The sequence below is a fragment of the Cajanus cajan genome, chromosome 9 (genome assembly GCF_000230855.2).
Source record: "Cajanus cajan strain Asha chromosome 9, NIPB_CcT2T_4, whole genome shotgun sequence".
In the NCBI taxonomy this organism is placed as follows: domain Eukaryota; kingdom Viridiplantae; phylum Streptophyta; class Magnoliopsida; order Fabales; family Fabaceae; genus Cajanus; species Cajanus cajan.
This window is the reverse complement of record NC_138525.1, coordinates 48,514,224-48,534,527: the sequence shown is the minus strand read 5'-3', so window position 1 is coordinate 48,534,527 and position 20,304 is coordinate 48,514,224. Positions and strand designations below refer to the sequence as shown.

Below are 20,304 nucleotides of genomic sequence, written 5' to 3'. Positions count from 1 at the left end.
CATATTTGACAAAGGGATTGTAAGTTGACCATAAGTTGTGGGTTTCTTGAAGTAAACCCCAACCTAGTGCTAGAAAGGTGTGTTTCATTTACAAGATAAAAAAAAAAAAATGGATGATTCCATCAAGGTTTGGTTCATGCATACCAATAACATGGTAGGGCAACACTCAAGCTTTACAATATCCAGCAATAATCTAGAATTTTCTTGGTTTATTTTAGCAATGCCCTAGTTACCAAAGTTGTTGATGGCATGTTAAGATTATGTTACATGAACTGCTTGTTTTAGGAGATCTTTGAGTTGTTGCATGCATGACAATGCCTAGTAATTGTTAATGTTGTTGTTGAACATTATGCATTGCATAATTGTTGATGATGTTGTGTTGAGATGATTATTAGATGATGTCCAAATGATGTTGAGTTGTAATTGTTGAATTATTGTAAATGAGTTAATAGTTGATAATGTTGGTCATTGCTTTTGTTGATAATGTGATGTCTTTTATATTGTTGAATAGGTAATATATGTTTCTCTTATACATAGAGTTTACCCTTGATTTCATGTGTTTGATGGTAATTATTTTATATGAAAGCAAATTAGGAGTAACATTTTGGAGTTGTAGTTGGGGGTAGGGAGAGGCCATTGATGAATGGTTTTTAACTCCAAGATGATTCTCTAGTGTTGTATAGTTGACTTAGGATGTTGTTTATGGTTTATGCATATATTTATATTTGGGAAGATGGAAACCTATAAGGGAATCTTTTTGTTGTTATTTATACCAAGAAGTCAATCTTTTGGATGATTATGTATAAAGATTCCCTGAGTTTCTTCTATAATCCTGAGATAGATGACTTTAATATTTTCTACGAAATTTATACTTCTTAAAATATAAAAAAAAAAATAAGACTTATTTTTACAAAAAACAATTGAGGAATTTAAAAAACACATCTTATCCTTAATTTTAGGTATATGAACTAAGGGTATAATTTTTACTTTTATTTTTTTTACAAAATATCCTCCTTCAAAGGAAAATTATATTAATGACCAAATATTAACCATAAATACCTTTCTTTGGGTAGGGTTCAAACCTTAGTTCATTATGTTGTGGGAGACTAGTTCCTTCTGCTAAACCCAACTAACCAATTCTCATTAATATGAGGTTTGGTGATTGATAATGCAACATATTTATTCTTTTTTTTTTTTTGCCTTTTACTTCTATTTTACATTTTTAGTACAATTGAAAAACAATTCACTAGGGTGCTCTAATGGTAAAAAGTTTGGATAGTTCACATAAGGTCCTAAGTTTGAATTTGTTGCTTTCATTATTAAAAAAATGAAATTAATGAGATTTGGATATAAAATCTTATGCAAATTACCAAAATGTCTCGGGATGCTCTTATTAATTTTTTTAACTTTATAAAAGTGTCACTATTTAATTTTTTATTTTCAAGTTAAAATTATTAAATTAAATTCTTTTATATATTAACATACATAAAATGAAGGAATACAAATACTTTTATTTTATTTACAAAAATAAAATATCTATAATTGAAAAAGTAATAACGTATATATAGTTGATTTATATGAAAATAATAACATGTCTAATAAATAAATATTATAGGCTAAAAACCTATTTTGGTCCCTTATAATCTTTTTTTGTTTCAATGTAGTCCAACTTTAATTTTAGGTCTCAATTTAGTCCCAAACTAATTAATGTGTTTCAATTTAGTCCCAAATTAATTAATTGGTTTCAATGTGGGACTTCCGTCCAAATTTGTTTAACGATGTTAACTCTTGAGGACGTGGACGCTAGCTGGTGCTTACGTGGATTGATGACGGGCAGGCGGATGGAAACGTGGATTGGCACGTGGATGGGTTTTTGTTTTGCTTCTTGTATATGTTTTCGTGGATGGGTATGCGTTCAGTAGTCTCATTTAAGGTTCATTTGTCCGCCCCCAGTTCTTCTTCTTTTGTTCTTGTTCTTCTTTTTGTTTTTGTTGTTTTCTTCTTCTTGTTGTGGATAAATTAGTTTTTTGTTGTCCCCATCTTCTCATTTGCAAGATTTGAAGTTAGGGTTTACTGTTGAAGAATGCAAACGTCCCGGATGTCTACGAATTCACGCCCAATGAACTCCACGAATTCAAGTGGGTTTGAAAGTCATGGTAGTAGGAATTTTGTTCCCTATTGCTATTGCGGGGAGGTTGGTGTGTTGCGAACAACAATGACATCTGCCAATGCTGGTAAAAGATTCTGGGGTTGTCCAAATTACAAGGTATGTAATGTAAAATAATTAAATTAATTTAGCCCTAATTGCTGATTTTGTGGTTTTGTATCTTTGGTTTTAAAATTTTGTAGTTTGGTGATGCTGAACAACAAGGATGCAACTTTTTCAAATGGTCTTTAGAGGAATATGTGGATGAAAGGGATTTGTTGATAGCTAGGCAGAAGAGAAAGATGAACAATCTCCATAGTTCTTTGAAATCAATAAGATGGTGGATGAAGTTGTTGATAATTGTTGTTGTTTTTTTGTTGTTGTTGAATTTGGTTTTAATGTATGTAATTTGTAACAACTTGGTTCAATTTGGAAGGGTGTTTTATTTGAAGTAGGGAAATATGGTGTTTTGTAATTAAAGACAGCTTTTGGGACATTGCTGATGGTTATTTTTGTAATGTTGGTTTAATTGCAATGAAATTATCAAGAATTAGTAATGATAGTATTGTAGCATTGCCTGAAGTTTAAATTTAATGGTTGGTTTTTAAGATTAAAACCATCATTGCACCAAGTATGAACGTCAAACCATACCAAAATTCATAAACATACATATATTAAGGTCTAAGTTTTTAAAGAGTTGAATACATATGGAATGAAATTTGAAGGAGTTAAATATATGTGGTAACAAAGTTCAAAGAGTAAACAAGAGAAAATCATAACATAAATTGCTTGTGGTGAAGCAATATGATTAAGAGAAATTACTGGGGAGGAAAATCATCTGGATAACGCTGAAGGTGCCAATTATACATCCTATCAACCATATAATTATAGTGTTGTTGACGTTCATCCATGTCTTGTAGTCGACGATCCATAGATTGAATGGCAGATAGAATATCAGCATTGTCTACTTGTACATGCGGTTGTGTTGTGAAAGGTTGGTCCTGTGTCTCCTCTTGCTCTGCTTCATGTGGTACATCCTGAAGAGCAGGTTGTTGTTGGGATACATCAGTCAATGACTGCAAGGGAAAACACCATGTGGTTTCATTCTTCACTGTATATTGTCTGTTTGGCAATAAGTGGTTCACTCCTGTTTGGCTAACAATGAAATAAAACCTGCCATCATTGTCTTTAGTAATACAGTGCATTGCATAACAAGTATTAAAATTAATCCGTCTAGGAGGTCCGATATCCTGTAAATTGTCCAGAAATTCACTATAGCCCAAATATTTTGCAATTGTAGTTATCAAGCCCCCGTTGACAATATTACCAAATGCAGTGTTTGAAATGCTTTGCAATTGTCTAGCCAGATGTGCACCACAGTTGATCTTGTCATCCCTATTTTTCATCATTGCCCATATAAATAGTAAATCCGTTAGGCGTACCTTTCCCTCTGAATCGCCACGACCTAGAATAGTAGATGCAATAAATCTATGCATAATTCTAATGGCCGAGTGGCGAAATGAAGACGCATTGCATTTACCAGCCAACCATTGTCTATCACCTGTTAGAGCCCTCCAAAAGATGTATGGTTTAAATGATGTTGGGTTTCTTCCCCCCCCCCCAGATTGAAATCCAAAGATAGCATTGAATTGCTCCAAATTGAGACTATGTTCTATATTAAAAAGTCTAAACGAAATCAATCCTGGTCAGATAGTTATGTGTCTCCAGCTTTTACCATTTATTAAGGATGATTGGTCTCCAGCTTTAATACGGACTGGACTTAGTTAATAGTGTCATTTACCACACTTTGTCATATTCTTTGCCATTGTGTTATTCTTGCATTTGTAAAAACTATGTGAATAAAAAAATGATGATAATAATAGCGTATTGCATTAGTTGAAATATAAGTAGCCAACTGTTGTAAATCACAATAATAATAGTCTCCTATATTAAGTATTGTCATATGATGACCATTAGTCCTTAGTCATCCAAAACATAATCTCAAAAGAGGCTAAACATCATATATCACCAATATAGTCTAAAACACAAAGTTTTAAACCCAAAAAAATAAAAGCAACAAACAACAATGTTCAACTTTGTCATGGTTTCCATTGTGGTCGTGCTTTCCTAGTCTTTAACTTTTGCCTGATCGGATGACAGGGTTGGCTGGGCTCAGATGTTTGTGTGGGTTGAGATACCAGGGTGGGCTCAGATGGTTGGGTGGGTTCAGATGGTTGGGTGGGCTGAGATACTTGGGTGGGCTCAGATGGTTGGGTGGGTTCAGATGGTTGGGTGGGTTGAGATGGTTGGGTGGGTTCAGATGGATGGTTGGGTTGAATTGGGTTATTCTTACAGGTTGATTTGTTATGGCCAAAACTCTTGCACCTACTGCACTTTCTCCTACTTCCCCTTCTTCTCAATTCAGTGTCATCCTTCTTCAGTTCCCATGGCTCCAAATTCCTTCTTTTCTTAGGTCGTCCTGGCATTTTCTTACATGGCGGTGGAAGAACATTAGGGCACCATGTCTTGGTCCAGAGTTGCTGACCATTTACTGGATATATCATTGATTGATATACAGCTTCATATGTTGCCCTCCTGTAATATTCTGGCACAAAATCCTTTGGATCCAAATTCATATACTTCATACATGATATAGCATGGCAGCAGGGCAACCCAGTCAACATCCATTTTCTACAGCTGCATTCCTGCACTTGCAAGTTGACAGTATATTGATCTCCTATGAAGTTGACATTTTTTACCTCAAACAATTGCTCTCCAGCCCATCTGAAAATAATATGTTAAGTCATTATTGTAAAGGTGTCTAACACAAAACCTTTGATCTACACCGGGCAACAATTCATCGATTGCTGGTAGCAAACCCTGCAAAATCAATTTTACACACACAAACAATGAATATATTCATTCTGAACTATAAATTTTAAAAATTTTATATTTTACCTTTTGTTGATCAGAAATGAAAGTGTAATTGATACAAGCTGAAAATCCTCCAAGATCAGAAATTAGGAGGCGTAAAAACCACTCCCACGACTCTTTAGTCTCGCCTTCAACAACTGCAAAACATATTGGCAGCATTTGCTCATTTGGATCCCTTCCAACTGCTGCCAATATTTGGCCACCATAATAACCCTTTAGAAAACATCCATCTAACCCTATTATGGGTCTACACTTTAAGAAACTTTCTTTGCAACCTTGAAAACAAATATATATTCTTTGAAAGGTTGGAAGTACTCTACTAGGCCCTTCAACATTATTCTCACAATGTTCATTACCATCAACCATCACCTTCACTGTTGAACCTGGATTAGATCTGATTAGCTCATGACTGTAGTCATAAATCCTCTTGAATTGTTCTTTGAAACACCCTTCAACATAACTCTTTGAAACCTTCCTAGCCCTGCATGCCATGGCCTTAGAGATGCTAGCATTCCATTTTCTCTGCACTCTTTCTCTGATATCATTCAATTTTAGTTTTGGATTCTCCTTCATAGTTGTTTTAAGTTTGTCACTTAACCACTTAGAACTCAACAAAGTCATCTTATGCTCCCTACTACATGTATGCTTATCAACAATCTTTCTTAGTTGCCAACTTTCTTCATAAGGTAGTTTGGCACAATATGCTACCCATGGACATCCTTGTTTGCATATCACCTTTATCCTTCTTTTATCATTTTTTGTATATTTTAAATTTCTCCCCGCATGAACAGCATATGTGGTAATTGCCTCTTTAAACTCTTCTTTACTCACAAAATACAAGCCCAGTTCCCACTTATAATCTTCCATATTGGTAGGCATCTTGAAACATGGAAACTTACTTGAACCAATAGTATACTCTTCATCACTACTGTCATCCGGGCCACTTACTAATTCTTCTGATTCATATTCTTGTTTTGAAATACCCCTACCCATGGATCCAGTTTTTTTATCTACTCCCCACTTGTCAGTTTCGAACAAGTCATCATCTGAATCATCATCTGAATCATCAAACCCAAACCCATAACTTTCGTCATTTGTAGGGTCTATAGTAGCCTCAACAGTCTTCTTAGGCCTACCTCTCTTCTTACTGCTACAACTAGGTTGTTCAGGTACTGGTTCTGGGACAGGTATTTCAAATTCATTCAACATATCAAACTCACCACTATTACTAACTTGTCTTACTTCCAAAGGTCCTTCAAACCTATCAACTGAACAATTCTGTCTACCTTTAATAGGTACCTCAAATAATTCAATATCTGAAATTTCTTCTTCATCAGTATCACCCAAATGTACTGAAGGATAACTGCAATAACTATCTTCATCTTGTTTGTCAGAAACATCAGTCTCATGCAAACTCTCAACCCTACCCCCAGACTCATCAAAAACACCACCATTTGGCACACTCTCATCAGCAACACCACCCCCTACCTCAGTCTCATCATCAACAAAAGACCCAAGCCCATTGTCATCAGCCACAGGCCCATCACTTCCAACCCCACTATTAGTAGGCACATGCACATCATTTCTTACATCAACAACTAATGGTAAACTTTGTATAATTTCAGGTTGAGATGTTGGATGTTCAACATATAATCTAACATTTCCAAACTTTCTTGCTATCCTTATCATTTCCATTGCCCCATTATCATCAGACAACAATTTAAGCCCATCCTCAAAATCTGGCCCACCCACAAAATACCACATCTTATCCACTATAATATATCCCATTTCTTTTAAAATACCCAATATTTCAAAGTAAGACCATTTATCAGGGTCACAGGACCATGTCGAATCATGACCCACATAATCTAACTTCCCTTTATTTACAAACTTCCCCCCATGATGGACAACTACTTCAAAATATGAATCCATATCAGCCAACTCCTATAAAAATTCAGAACACACACATTTTAATATTAACCTATTGTAGTAATACATTTTTTCCAAATATATAAATTTATTTATTTAATAATTAAGACAAACATAATTAATAGAAACAATGAAATATTCTAAACAAATTGATAACATACTCAAAAAAGGAACGTTATTGGGCCAACATATGCAAATAAATTACGGTTTCATGTGTCACTGGCCCAACATATGCATTTATACGGCTCAATAATGTACAACTCAGTGGGCCAAATATATGCACAACACACAACATTTTTCGGGGCCACACAACAACATGCAACCAATCCAACAACATTTATTCATAAAGTAACCAAAATAAACCACAAATTGCCACCAACGCATTCTTTGGGACCACACCAAAAACCAACGAACCCAGTGTTTGGGACCACACCAAAACGAAAATCTATCCAATAAACATCAAAACGCAACTCATAACCCAGGCCCACTCTTACCCGTAGCCCTAAAGTGAACCCAACATAACCCTTTAATCAAAAAAAACCCTAAACAAAGGACTTACCCGATTAGAACAACACCGAAACGTCGCCTTCTTCTTCTTCTTCAAAACCCTAAGAAAAACTATATCTTCAAACAAACCAATGAATCACACTTCATCTCTGTTATCTCTTATCTCTCTATCGCGGTTTTGGAACTTAAATGGACTCCTTCTACGTTGGAAATCCAAGTCACCATTAATACCAATTAAGAAATTATTTTTTTTTTGCCACGTGGAAATTCGCCTAACGTCGTTAAACAAATTTGGACGGAAGTCCCACATTGAAACCAATTAATTAATTTGGGACTAAATTGAAACACATTAATTAGTTTGGGACCAAATTGAGACCTAAAATAAAAATTGGACTACATTGAAACAAAAAAATATTATAAGGGACCAAAATAGGTTTTTAGCCAATATTATATTTAGTTATTATATTATAAAACTTACCTTTTATTTATAGAACTATCGAGTATGATTTAAAAAAATAAAATAAAGTATGATAAAAAAGAAAACGTAAAAGAAAAAGGTACACACTCATTTTTTCTCTTTTAATTTACACTATAATGATACGATGGATTATCAATTATGTTTATTGTTCTATTTTTACTAAAAAAATCTCTTTCTTTATTAAATAAATTTTAACAAAAAAGAATAAAAAGATTGAGATATCTAAAAGCACATTTTATCTTTGATTTTACATATATCAAATTAGGGTTTAATTCAGTTTTTATTTTTGTTTTGTTTTATACATGTATCCTCTTTTAAATGTAAAATAAATTTTAGTCAAAAATGGTTGAACATTAAATGTAAAAACATGTTTTTTGTGAAATTTAAACTTTGGCTCATTATGTTATGAGAGACTAATCCATTATGTTAAATTCAATTCTCAATCGTACGAGATTTAATTATTGATAGTGCAATATATTTATTGGTATCAATTCTCAATAGTACGAGATTTAATCCATTATGTTAAATTTAGTATATTTATTCGTACAATTAGCCTTCCAAAAAAGGGCATTAACCTGCCAAAAGAAAACAGATTGGATGTCTTGACATGCCTCATCTAAGGGTGGGTTGATGAGCCGAAGGGACGGTTCACCAACAAAATAAAATAAAAAATTATATTTTTATTTTAGATACCTCTTTCAATATATTTCTTTCTCAATATCTACAGGATCCACATAAATTAGTGTACCTAAATAATAAAATAAATCTCAAATTACAACATATTTTGTTTGCTTTGCTACACAATGAATCTCAAATTTGCTACATAATAATAATAATAATAATAATAATAATAATAATAATAATAATAATAATAATAATAATAACAACAACACCAACAACAACACCAACAATAACAATAATAATAATAATAATAATAATAATAATAATAATAATAATAATAATAACTCTTCCAATAAATTTGCTAAACAACTTGGGAATCTTGTTGTGACGCTTTGTGAGACCAGTTGTTGAAAACCCTCCTTGAATAGATGCAAAACTCTTAAAGTGGATTTGTTGAGTCTTTTCTAGATCTTTTGTCAATAGAGAGTAAAATATAAAGTTGATTGCTACAACCCTTAATTGATTATTAGAAAGGTTGTGTGGTTCCTTGAGAATAGTTAATGGGCTAATTCCATAAGTGACTTGATAATACATGTCAAAGTTGTGATGTGCATATAGCCAATTATGTTAGACGTGATGATTGGACTTTCTTGGTATAAGTGGCGATACTCGGGAAATCATAAATAGGAATTAGTATCCCATTTTAGTGATCAATCTAGTGGACACATTGCATGTGAAAGTGATCGGGTTGATTCGGTAAGATCAAGTCACTTAAATTGCTTAGGTGTTTTAGGATATCTCCTTAGGTGAATGTGTGATAACACATTAATTGTGGCATGTGCATATGATGTGGTGTGAGTTGATACTATTCATATGCATAGTATGAATATCTTGATGTGTGATATGTTTGTGGTGAATATTTGACCGACTTAGGTGTTTAGCTTTCAAACATGTTGAAGTTTTGTTGATTGTTGTACGAAGTGAGCCACGAGTTGTTGATTTGATGGTTTGCAGGCTAGTGAGTAGTATAGATGTTTCATTTCTATACTTGCATTCTTTTTTAGTTCTAGTTTACCCTTGCGTGTTTTTCATGTGGTTTGGACCGAGATGATGATGATTTTCATGGGAGCATGGTAGGGTTAGCCGAAGAGGGTTTTTGGAGCGATTGTTGGCAATGTAGTTGATGACTACTTTTGTTGATTTGTATATATGTTGTTTGACTGACAATTTAGAGTTTTATATTATGTACTTATATCAAATTAATGTACATACACTTGTATAGTTGTTTTAGTTTTATTCACAAGTATACATGTTATAGTGTACATATCCTAATATTGTAAGCATATAATCTTAAGTAGTTAATTGTATTTTCATTACTTGAAGTAATTGATCAGTAAGTGTAATGATCATGACAACTCATTCACTTTTAAATTATTTAAATAAGATAAATATTAAAAATATAATAAAAACAAAAATAAATGGGTACAATTAGACATGTTGAGTTTTACTTTTTTTTGAAGGAAAAATAAATAAAATAAGTGAAAATTTGAATAAAAAATGAATAATTAATTAGATATATAGAATTACCAATTACCTCACTCATTAAATGAATAAAATTCATTTTTTTTAAAATATAATTCGTCATTGAGTTGTTGACTAGCATAAAAAATAATTGAATTGTGACCTAAATTATATTGACTAGCATAAAAAAAAACTGTGCGTGTATTTGTTTTGAAAATAAAAATAAAATAATTAATAAAAGTAATTGAAGTTAAATATGTATGAACAGTAGTTATTTATAAGATATGAGAAGTTTGAAAAATAAATTTATGGTGAAATAGATAAAAATAATAATAACAATAACTAAATAAAAATGATATAAGAAAGAAAAAGTATTTTAAAATTTAAGGAATAAACACTCAATAAAATGTATACACCAAAAAATATATCATAGTATAAATAATTAATAATATTAATTAAATAGTTTAAAAAATAATATCACAAAACAATAAAAATCAAAATAAACACCATGTTATAAGTTTATTTTTAGTACACACAAAAATTCAAATAAGATATATCATGATGCTTAGATCTAAGTTTCTACAACACACCCTAAACAAATTTTCCTAATATACAACAATATTATTAAAATTAGTGGAGGAGAGGTACTTAGTGTCTTTATTTTAAAAATAATAATAATATGAGTGATTAGTCAAATATTTACGCAAAATTTTAAGAAATAAGATAGAAATTAAATAGAAAAAGATAATGGGAGAGAAGAATAATGGAAGAGTAGTTTGAATGTAGTTTTAACAACAAAATAGTCTAGAAATTTGTGTACATGAAAGTATTTATATATTATAATAGATAATACATTTACATATATAGACTAAAAAAGAAAATATTTTTTTATCAAGTTAACACACATTAATCATCACAGCAACATATTATTTTACAACACAGTAGTTATATGCGTTGTCACGTATTTCAACTAGAAGATCTCTTACAATATAGGGTAAACAATTTAAGTAATTTGACTCTACCAAACTGACAATACAAGGTGATCTTTTTGGGCTTGTTAGATCAAAACCAAATTGGATATAAATCCACAACACATCAACTCGATTTCTTGGATGTTGTCACTCAAACAATAAAGTCTAATACTACTATCATGATAGAACAATTGGGTATAAGTCTACCACAACATTAGCTAGCTTAACTAAGCCTCCTATGGGAATAGTCCACCGATTATCTGACTTCGTACTTTACTCAATTGGTCATATATTATCAATAAAGTTCAACCTAACCGCTTTACTGTGATTGTCGCAACCCGAAAATTTTCGATCTCGCGACTAATGATTTAGACATCCTTTTAAAAGTCTCATCAATTAAGGAATGCCCAGACACCAGACTAATCCTTAATTAATGGTTTTGAAAATAGGTTCTATGGAGTCGCCACCAATGTTTTACTCAAAACATTGGAAAAAGAAAAGGTTTTTAAAAGTCCAATAATGGCCTTGATAACCAGAATTAGGTTCGGGGATCGGTTACGTATAGGGAAGGTATTAAGCACCCCTACAGCGCCCTAAATCGGTACCCTATGATGAAGTTAACGTAATAAGAAATAATAAATTAAATATTAGATCCCCTTTTATTAATAATTATTTACATGCTTAAAAATTAAATTACACACTTAATCCTAAAATATCTACATGATTGCTTTTATTATAAACAATATTTATTAAAAATAAGAAATAAAATAAAGAGAAGAAAATTGACTGAAATACCTCTTGAATGAGCTCTATTGGATCTTCAAAAAGGGTGCTTTGTGGCAACCCTTCACACTACAATGCCTCACAAAATCTCAAGAAATACAAAAGAGAGGGGAAGAGAGAAAAAGAGAGAAATTTCGAGCTATAGGAAGCCTGGACGAAATTTCGGACTCCGGAGAAATGAGCCCCAGCTGTCTATTTATAGACTTCAGGAAGGGGGTCCAGAACGGCCCATTCCAAAACCGGAACGGCCGTTCTGGATATGGCCGTTGTGCCTAAATTTTGTACCCCAGAACGGCCCGTTCTGGATTCAGAACGGCCCGTTCCGGGGTAACCAGAACGGCCCGTTCTGAAATCGGAACGGCCCGTTCCGGGAGAACCAGAACAACCCGTTCTGAATTCGGAACGGCCCGTTCCGGGCCCCTAAAAAATCCCTAATTTGTCTTTTGGGTCCCTGACGTCCTATATTGTTGTTTTGTACCTCCCAGACGAAATTGGGTGTCTACAGTGATCACTTTATACACGTGTACATCGACCTTGTCCATATATGGTACCAACCAAGTCCTAGAGAAGACTCAACACGGCTATCCACTTCAAGGGTCAATTTTCCAAGAAAGATTTTCAACAAATTGGGCCCTCGAAGCACCACAACACAATATTCACACAATGAGATATGCAACTTTCGAAAATCTCTCCTCTAATCCTAAGTTGGTCATCATAGCTCAACAACACAATGCCTAAATGCCTAAAATATTCTCAACATTCATCATCTCATCAACGCAATAACATCATGCATATAACAATAATCAATACATCTACTCAACTACATAAGTCACAACTCATTTCAACTTTCAACTAACAACTCACAACGAAATCAACTTATACAACCATATCCATGCAACTCATTCATCCTTACTTAGTCAACACGCAATTCAATTAACAATTCATCACATAATTCAATAAAATTTTTTCAGCCACCAACGTTTGACACTACACACCCAACACCTTACGCCATCCAAGAAGGGAATTCTCTACCTCACCCTTGTTCGGTGCTACTCAACTTGTGCCCAATGTGGCTAAGATAGAGTCCCTTGAGACCTCACACCTAGCATGGTAAAACACCACACCCAACCCCATCTCAGGCATAGAGTCTTAGTCTGATTCATGTTTGACATCACCATACCGGTGCTTAATGTCACCCAGGCAGATAGCTCTAGCTTGGCCACGTTGGATGCCACTTACCTTTGAGCCCAACATCACCAAGTTAGATACCTGCCAACATTCTCACTCCTGACGCCATTCAGACCATGCTTGACATCGCTCCAATATGAGACAAGTCTCTCTCCTCACACTCGGTGTCACTGGTCCTATGCTCGATGTGATTGAGACAGTGTCATTGATCCTGTGCTCGACATGATTAAGATAGAGTGCCTCAAACTATAATGATGCCTGATGCCATGAAGGCATGCCTAGGACAATATCAAAATTTTGCATATGCAGAATCTGATTTTGGCCCAAAACCTGAAATGCAACAAGAATCCAACACATGCAACATGAAATATTGACTATACGCAACACAAGTGAATCAAAACCAACTCAAAAACCAACATGTAACAACAACAACACATAACAATTCATCATATTCATTCTCATGAACCTCAAACCTCAACCTCCATACGCTCTTCACTATTTCAATCAACTAAGCCAAAGTAGTTCAAAATCCAAATAATGTTCAACACCATAGTCATCCAACAAATCCAACATACAACAAAGAAAACATAAGTCCAACTTCCCTTACCTTAGAACCAAAGCTAATTGAGGAAGAAGAAGAGAACTCTCGACTTTGCAACTCACCTAACTAATCTCAACAACTATTGACCTGAATCCAACAACAACACAACATTAATAAGGATTAGGAAAGAAAGAGAAGAAGATTTGGAGTTAAAGGAAACCCACGGACCAAAGCACCTCTCTCTAGAATCCTCTCTTTAGAATGTTGAGGAAAAGAGTTTATGAGGCTTTGTTCAAAATAGAAATCTTATATACTCTTCTCCTTAGAGTCAAACTAACTCTCTACCTAGAGAAACCTTCAATATCATTGAAACTCCTAAGAAATCTATAGACCCCATAAACTCTTAACACTAATTAGCAGCTTAACTTAACAACATGAAACAACTTAGAATAATTATAACATTCTACAACTTGTTCCACCAAGCATTATTTTAAAATAAAGGCTAAAAACCTATTTTGGTCCCTTATAATAATTGTTTGTTTCAATTTAGTCCCACTTTTATTTTTGGTCTCAATTTGGTCCTTAATAAATTAATTGGTTTCAATGTAGGACTTCCGTCTAAATTATTTAAACGGTGTTAACTGTTAGCCAAGTGGATGCCACGTAGATGCATAGGTGGATGCTACGTGGATGCCAAATGGTTTGAAAAAACCTAGAACCAGAACGGCCCGTTCTGGGTGCACTATTGGTGTGTTAATTTTGCATCTGAAACGGGCCGTTCTAGATGCAAAATTAACACACCACCAGTACATCAGAACGGCCCGTTCCAGAACGCCAGTTAACTTAAAACAATAAAATATTCTATATTAATTTTATTAAAAAATATAATAATTTTGAAAAATATTTTTTTATGGTAAAAATTTTAAAATTACTTATTTTTATAAAATACAATTGTCTTATAAATAGAGTGATAACTTTTCCTTTTTTTCTTTCTGTCTGAAGAAATATTTAAGTGTTACTTTATAGTTTTTTGCAACTTATTTAAAATTAGATGAATAAAATGATAAAAATTAATAATATAAACATAAAAAAATTATTAATTGTTTTCTTTTAGTGTCCTCTAAATTTTTATACTCATTTAAAACAAAAATATTTTATATGTTAATTTGAATTAATTTAACGAAATCTCATATGATTTTTAATTTTTAAAAATTTTTTATAAATTTGATCTATACATGAAAAGCTTTTTAATTTAACAATTAAATTTTTAAAAATTTAATATAGAACATTAATTATTAACTAGAATAAATCTATCAAGACTTACTCTTGAAGTAAGTAAATTTTTTCTTCATTAAAAATGAAGATAATTTTACCACAAAATAAAAAACAATTAAACAATAAAATAAAATATATAAAAATATTAATGTATTTATTATATTAAATATAATAACATAATTAAAATAAAATTAATAATATATATTTTATAAAATTATTAATATTTTATATATAAAAAAAAGAATGAAAAAATTTTAGTGGTTGCCCCCACTATGATTAACTTAGATCCGTCCCTGCATGTGGTTGTGTGGTGAAATATTAGTCTTGTGTATCATCTTCCTTTACTTCAGGTTCTACCTCTTCAAGAACAGGTTCTTGTTGTTGGGGTACATCGTTAATGACTTGAAGAAAAAATAACATGTCATTTCATCCTTTACTCTAGTTTGACTAACAATAAAATAAAATTTGTTATCATTGTCTTTAGTGATACACTGCATTGTCCTTAATGATACACTGTATAGCCCAACTGTTTAGCAATTGAAGTTATTAATTTCCATTGACAATATTATCAAATCCAGTGTTTGAAATGCTTTGTACCAAATTCACGTGGATGTCAATTTTTTTAAGACACCTGGAACCAGAACGGCCCGTTCTGAAAACAGAACGGCCCGTTCTGGTTTCACTCTTAGTGTGTTAATTTTGCACCTGGAACGGGCCGTTCCGGATGCAAAATTAACACACCAAGAGTGCACCCAGAACGGCCCGTTCTGGTTTCAGAACGGGCCGTTCTGGTTCCAGGTTTTTTAAAAAAAAATCAGCATTCACGTGGCATCCACATGTGCATCTACGTGGCATTCACGTGGCCAACAGTTAACTCCGTTTAAATAATTTAGACGAAAGTCCTACATTGAAACCAATTAATTTATTAGGGATCAAATTGAGACAAAAAATAAAAGTGGAACTAAATTAAAACAAACAATTATTATAAGGGACTAAAATAGGTTTTTAGCCTAAAATAAAAGTTAGGATGAATTGAATGCTTTCTTCATTATAATGAGGATATTATGATAAAGTGCATTTTTTTTTGCACTCTATATATGTGTGAAAGGGAGAAACTTTTATATTTGTGCATATATTTATCGACTCTCACTATAATGTTGACTTGTCTACTTTATTTTTTGTGTTAGTCAAGCTTTTTGAGATGTGAGAATTGATAAACTGTCTCTGTTTTAAAAAAGACGATAGTCACTACAAGAAAATTGTCATGTAATGACACATTTTATAATAATACAATACTTATCAATAAAAACTATTTTTACCTATATTATAAATATAATATATGTTGGTATATATTATTAAAAACTGTAGATATATGTTATATTGTGTGCTCTTTTCTCTTAATTCTTTGTCTGTACGCATAAGACTTTGTAGTTACTTCATTGTTTTAGAAAAAAAAATGTTAAATTTTTTATTGACACTATTCAATATCCTTGTAGTATCTTTCTTTTCTTCACATATTTTTTTTTATAAATAATTCTTTTAGAAGAACATATAAATTATTTTTAAAATAGAAAATTACTTATTAAAAAAAAAAGCAAACAAATAAAAAAATTTCTTATTTTTATATTTAAAAAGGCATTTTTTTTAGTGAAAAAATTAAACAATGGACTCATAATTCTTTAGTAATTTACAACAGTATCAATGTATGATGAAGGTGTTTTAAATTTATGTAATGTTTAGACAATTGTTTTCATAAGTATTGATAAGAAAAATAAAAATAACAAATTATTTCCATAAATTAAAATTAATTTATTTTTTACTTTTAAACTAAGCATATACATTAATCTTATCTCATGTCAGAAATCGAATTTCTTTAAGTCCTGATCTTTTTTATAAAAAAAAATAAAACGATTCTTTTTGGCTTAACTTTTCATGAACTGAAAAGGGACCACCATTTATAAATATATTTAAATGAAAATCCTTTACAGATGAATATAATAAACTATGGGGGATCTGAAGGAAAAGAAGGAAGGTTCACCTATCATGTATCATTTATGATAAACGAAAAGTATTTTATACCCAAAAACACGTGTTTGACTTTGTAACGCTTAGGTTAGGCCTGAGGCGGATTAAGAGACTTATCACTAATTCACACCTCATTTTGGATTAAAATAAAAGTGAGGAAACTCCATCCAGTGGAAGAGGATAAGGCCAAATAATAATGAAAACGAAAACGGAAAACAAAACAATTCATACAGTACAATACAATGTTGTTGTTGGATACCTTATCCACAACATTTTTTTACCCCACAAAAGAACACGTAAATATTCATATTCTAGAACATAATTACATTTTCTTGCCAAAGTTATAAATACGCCAACAAATCTATAAAGATCGCTGTGTCCTGTGTTTGTGTCTATCCATTCCATTTCCAACACACACACTCTCTCTCTCTCTCTTTGGGTTTCTTTCTCTCTCTTGGTTCATCATGGAGGAGCAGTGTAGTACGTCGTCGTCGTCGATCGGGAGGAACAGCGACGTGTCGTCGGAGAGATCAACGGAGGAAGGAGAAAACGAGGTGGAGAGTCCATTCCATGGACCTTTGCTTGCTATGGAAACTTTGGAAGAGGTTCTTCCCATCAGGTACACTACCCATTTTCTTTTCTTGTTTCTTTCTTTTGATCAACACCCACTTGTCTTGTCATATTAGATTAGACTTAGATCATCCACTTTTACTCCTATAGTATTAGTTCTTTTGTTAAATGAATTACTTTGTGAGGTTTCTTTTGGAGGGTTGGGAAGCTTGCATTTTTGTGGGACAATACCTGAACTAGGATGCCACACTGCCAATTGTTATATCAATTTTTTGTTTTTATTTTGTGTTTGAAAAATGAATTTTTGTGATCATGGGGTACCGATCAACTAGTGTCTGATGTGGTTTCATGTGAGATTTTGCCAAAATTAGTAGCAATCTGTGATTTGTCTTAGAATTTTGAGTTGAACTTAACTGATATTGAGGCTGAAGTTTAGAGGAACGGACCCCAGTAATTTGATAATATCACTCATAATAATAGGCGTAACAATACTATAATAAACTCTGATATTATCTTAAAATTTAAGTGAGTCTAATTTAACCTCATAGACTAGATTATGGAGTGAGGCTTTCCACTAAGCAATGTGTGATCACTAACAACAATTTGATGTGTGCTTGTTTATTTACATTTCATGTGTATTGTTTTTAGATGGTTGGAATTAACGATGTGGTTGTGCAGGAGAGGCATTTCGAACTTCTACAATGGCAAGTCAAAGTCATTCACGACCCTGGCTGATGCTGTGTCTTCCCCATCAGTGAAAGACATTGCAAAGCCAGAGAATGCTTACGCCAGGAGGCGTAGGAATTTGATGGCATTGAATCACGTTTGGGACAAGAATAGAAATTACCCTTTAAGAAGCAGTGGTGGTGGCATTTGCAAGAGATCAATCAGCTTGAGTAGAAGTACTCTGGCTCTTGCAGTTGCCATGAACAATTCTGACAGTAGCAGTAGTATCACAAGTGAAGATTCTGGCTCCAGCTTGAATTCGTTACCCTCACCCTCACAACTACCACCACTTCATCCGCGAAATAGAATGTCTTCTTCTGGTGCAGCTCCATGCTCTCCCTCCTGGAGATCGTTTTCCTTGGCTGATCTACAACAGCATTGTGCCATTGCTGCAACCATAAAGATATCAAGTTCCTCCATTGGAAATGAAACAGCTCATGGATCATAGTAAACAAAGAGGATAACAAACTATGTTATTAACTTTTAGTTATTTGAATGAATCTCTTGCTCTAGTCCTATTTGTTCGAGCGAGCAAGTTGTAGAAGCCGTGCCTTTGTGTACGATCCCTTCAAATTAACTAAGTAGGATATAATATTGCTGGCCCTTTGAGCGTTAAGCCCTCCCTTTCTTGTAGTGCTAAATAGTAATCTCAAATATACATACTCAGCAACGTGACAACGTTCACAGGCCAACCAGATCAGCAAAGGCGTCATCCACTTAATGAATAAATTCTAAAAACATGGAGAATTTGTATTAATCGTATCATCGTGGAAAAGTAGCAAAACGAAACGAAATATCCAAGGGTAAAGACATTTCTATTGCTAGCCCAACTTTTGCAGCTGAAACCATGTGAGAATCGTCACTTATATTTCTTTTCAAGTTCAAAACTGTCCAACACAAGTCGCCTTTGACAATTTGTTTCATTCAATTATTGCGTTAAAACATAGGTATGTAACAAGAAAAAATTTGCGATTGTCTGTCGTTCATTTGCTGCCAAACGCAACAATCTAACTAAAATTATGATCACATGTTAGAGCAAAACAAAAACAAAGGTAACTCGAGAATATTCGAAGCTTAAGGGTACTCGAAATCCGAGAATGCATGATATCGTGGGTGATCAGAAAATAATAAAAGGAAGTTCTGGAAACATATAAAGTACAAGAAGAATCAAGAGGTACTCAAATATATCTTTCGCGAAGCACTCAAAATCCTTAAAATTCTGTCACTCATAAAATGTTTCGTAGTTTCGCAACCTCTCAAAGTGAAGGAATTAGAAGAGACATGATTAGAAACAGCTTCTGAGTTGACAAAGTACATGTGAAGTACAAGAAGAATTAGAAGATATTCGAATATATCTTTCGCAAATCACTCAAAATTCCAGGAACCCGGCTATTCATGAACATGTTTCACAACCTCTCGAAATGAAAGAATTGAAAGAGACACAATTAGAGACTGGTCGAAATAAATCTAAGGGATAAGTATCAGAGACTATAGAGCAATTTGGGAGGTTAAAAACGGTTCCGGAAGTTATTAGAAGATGTGCATAAATGATCCACAATATAAAAGTTTAAAACGGTTACACATTCATGACACGCCAGATATAATTATTTTGATCCCTCAGATCTCTATAAATTAACGAGTCGCGCTCATGAAAAATGGTTAGAAATTAAGTACTCACAAAAGCTCACAAACACTCTCTGCATGCACATATGGCTCTTGTGTACAAGACGACTGAGTACGATTTCTTGACCACCTTTTCTTTTTCTTTGTAGTTTAGGTCTAGTGTAATTTAGTATAGTTTTCTAATCACCAATTATTATCCTTATGCATTGTAATTCTGTCACTGTTGAATGAAGGATATTATTTCTGCAATCAATATACATGTTTATTCGATTCATATTAATGTTCATATGCATGGAATTAGTTGTATGATAAATATTGATGAACACCTGGAGATTCTGGTATGCTAAGCAAGTATAATTGTACCTTAATTAATTAATTCTATATGTTGTGTATATAATTCATCACTGAAAAGTTGCAAAAACTGGTCACATTATACATGCCTAAATTAAAATCTACTAGTTCGAAT

The 20,304-nt window shown here is 32.9% G+C and overlaps 1 protein-coding gene across 1 annotated transcript; it reads left to right on the top strand.

The window, feature by feature from the left end:
• The first annotated feature begins 17,282 nt into the window (after positions 1 to 17,282).
• Positions 17,283 to 18,831, top strand: LOC109806498 (protein OXIDATIVE STRESS 3 LIKE 1). The gene is made up of 2 exons (XM_020368920.3): positions 17,283 to 17,538; positions 18,168 to 18,831. The coding sequence occupies exons 1-2, from the start codon at positions 17,384 to 17,386 to the stop codon at positions 18,661 to 18,663; spliced, it is 651 nt and encodes a 216-aa protein (XP_020224509.1). The 5' UTR covers positions 17,283 to 17,383; the 3' UTR covers positions 18,664 to 18,831.
• The last annotated feature ends 1,473 nt before the right edge of the window (positions 18,832 to 20,304 follow it).

What these genes read in the sequence shown, in the direction of transcription:
- LOC109806498 (XM_020368920.3), top strand. Translation starts at nt 17,384, where the DNA reads ATGGAGGAGCAGTGTAGTACGTCGTCGTCGTCGATCGGGAGGAACAGC. An exon ending in GAAGAGGTTCTTCCCATCAG is followed by an intron (nt 17,539 to 18,167) that starts GTACACTACCCA and finishes GTGGTTGTGCAG; the next exon opens with GAGAGGCATTTCGAACTTCT.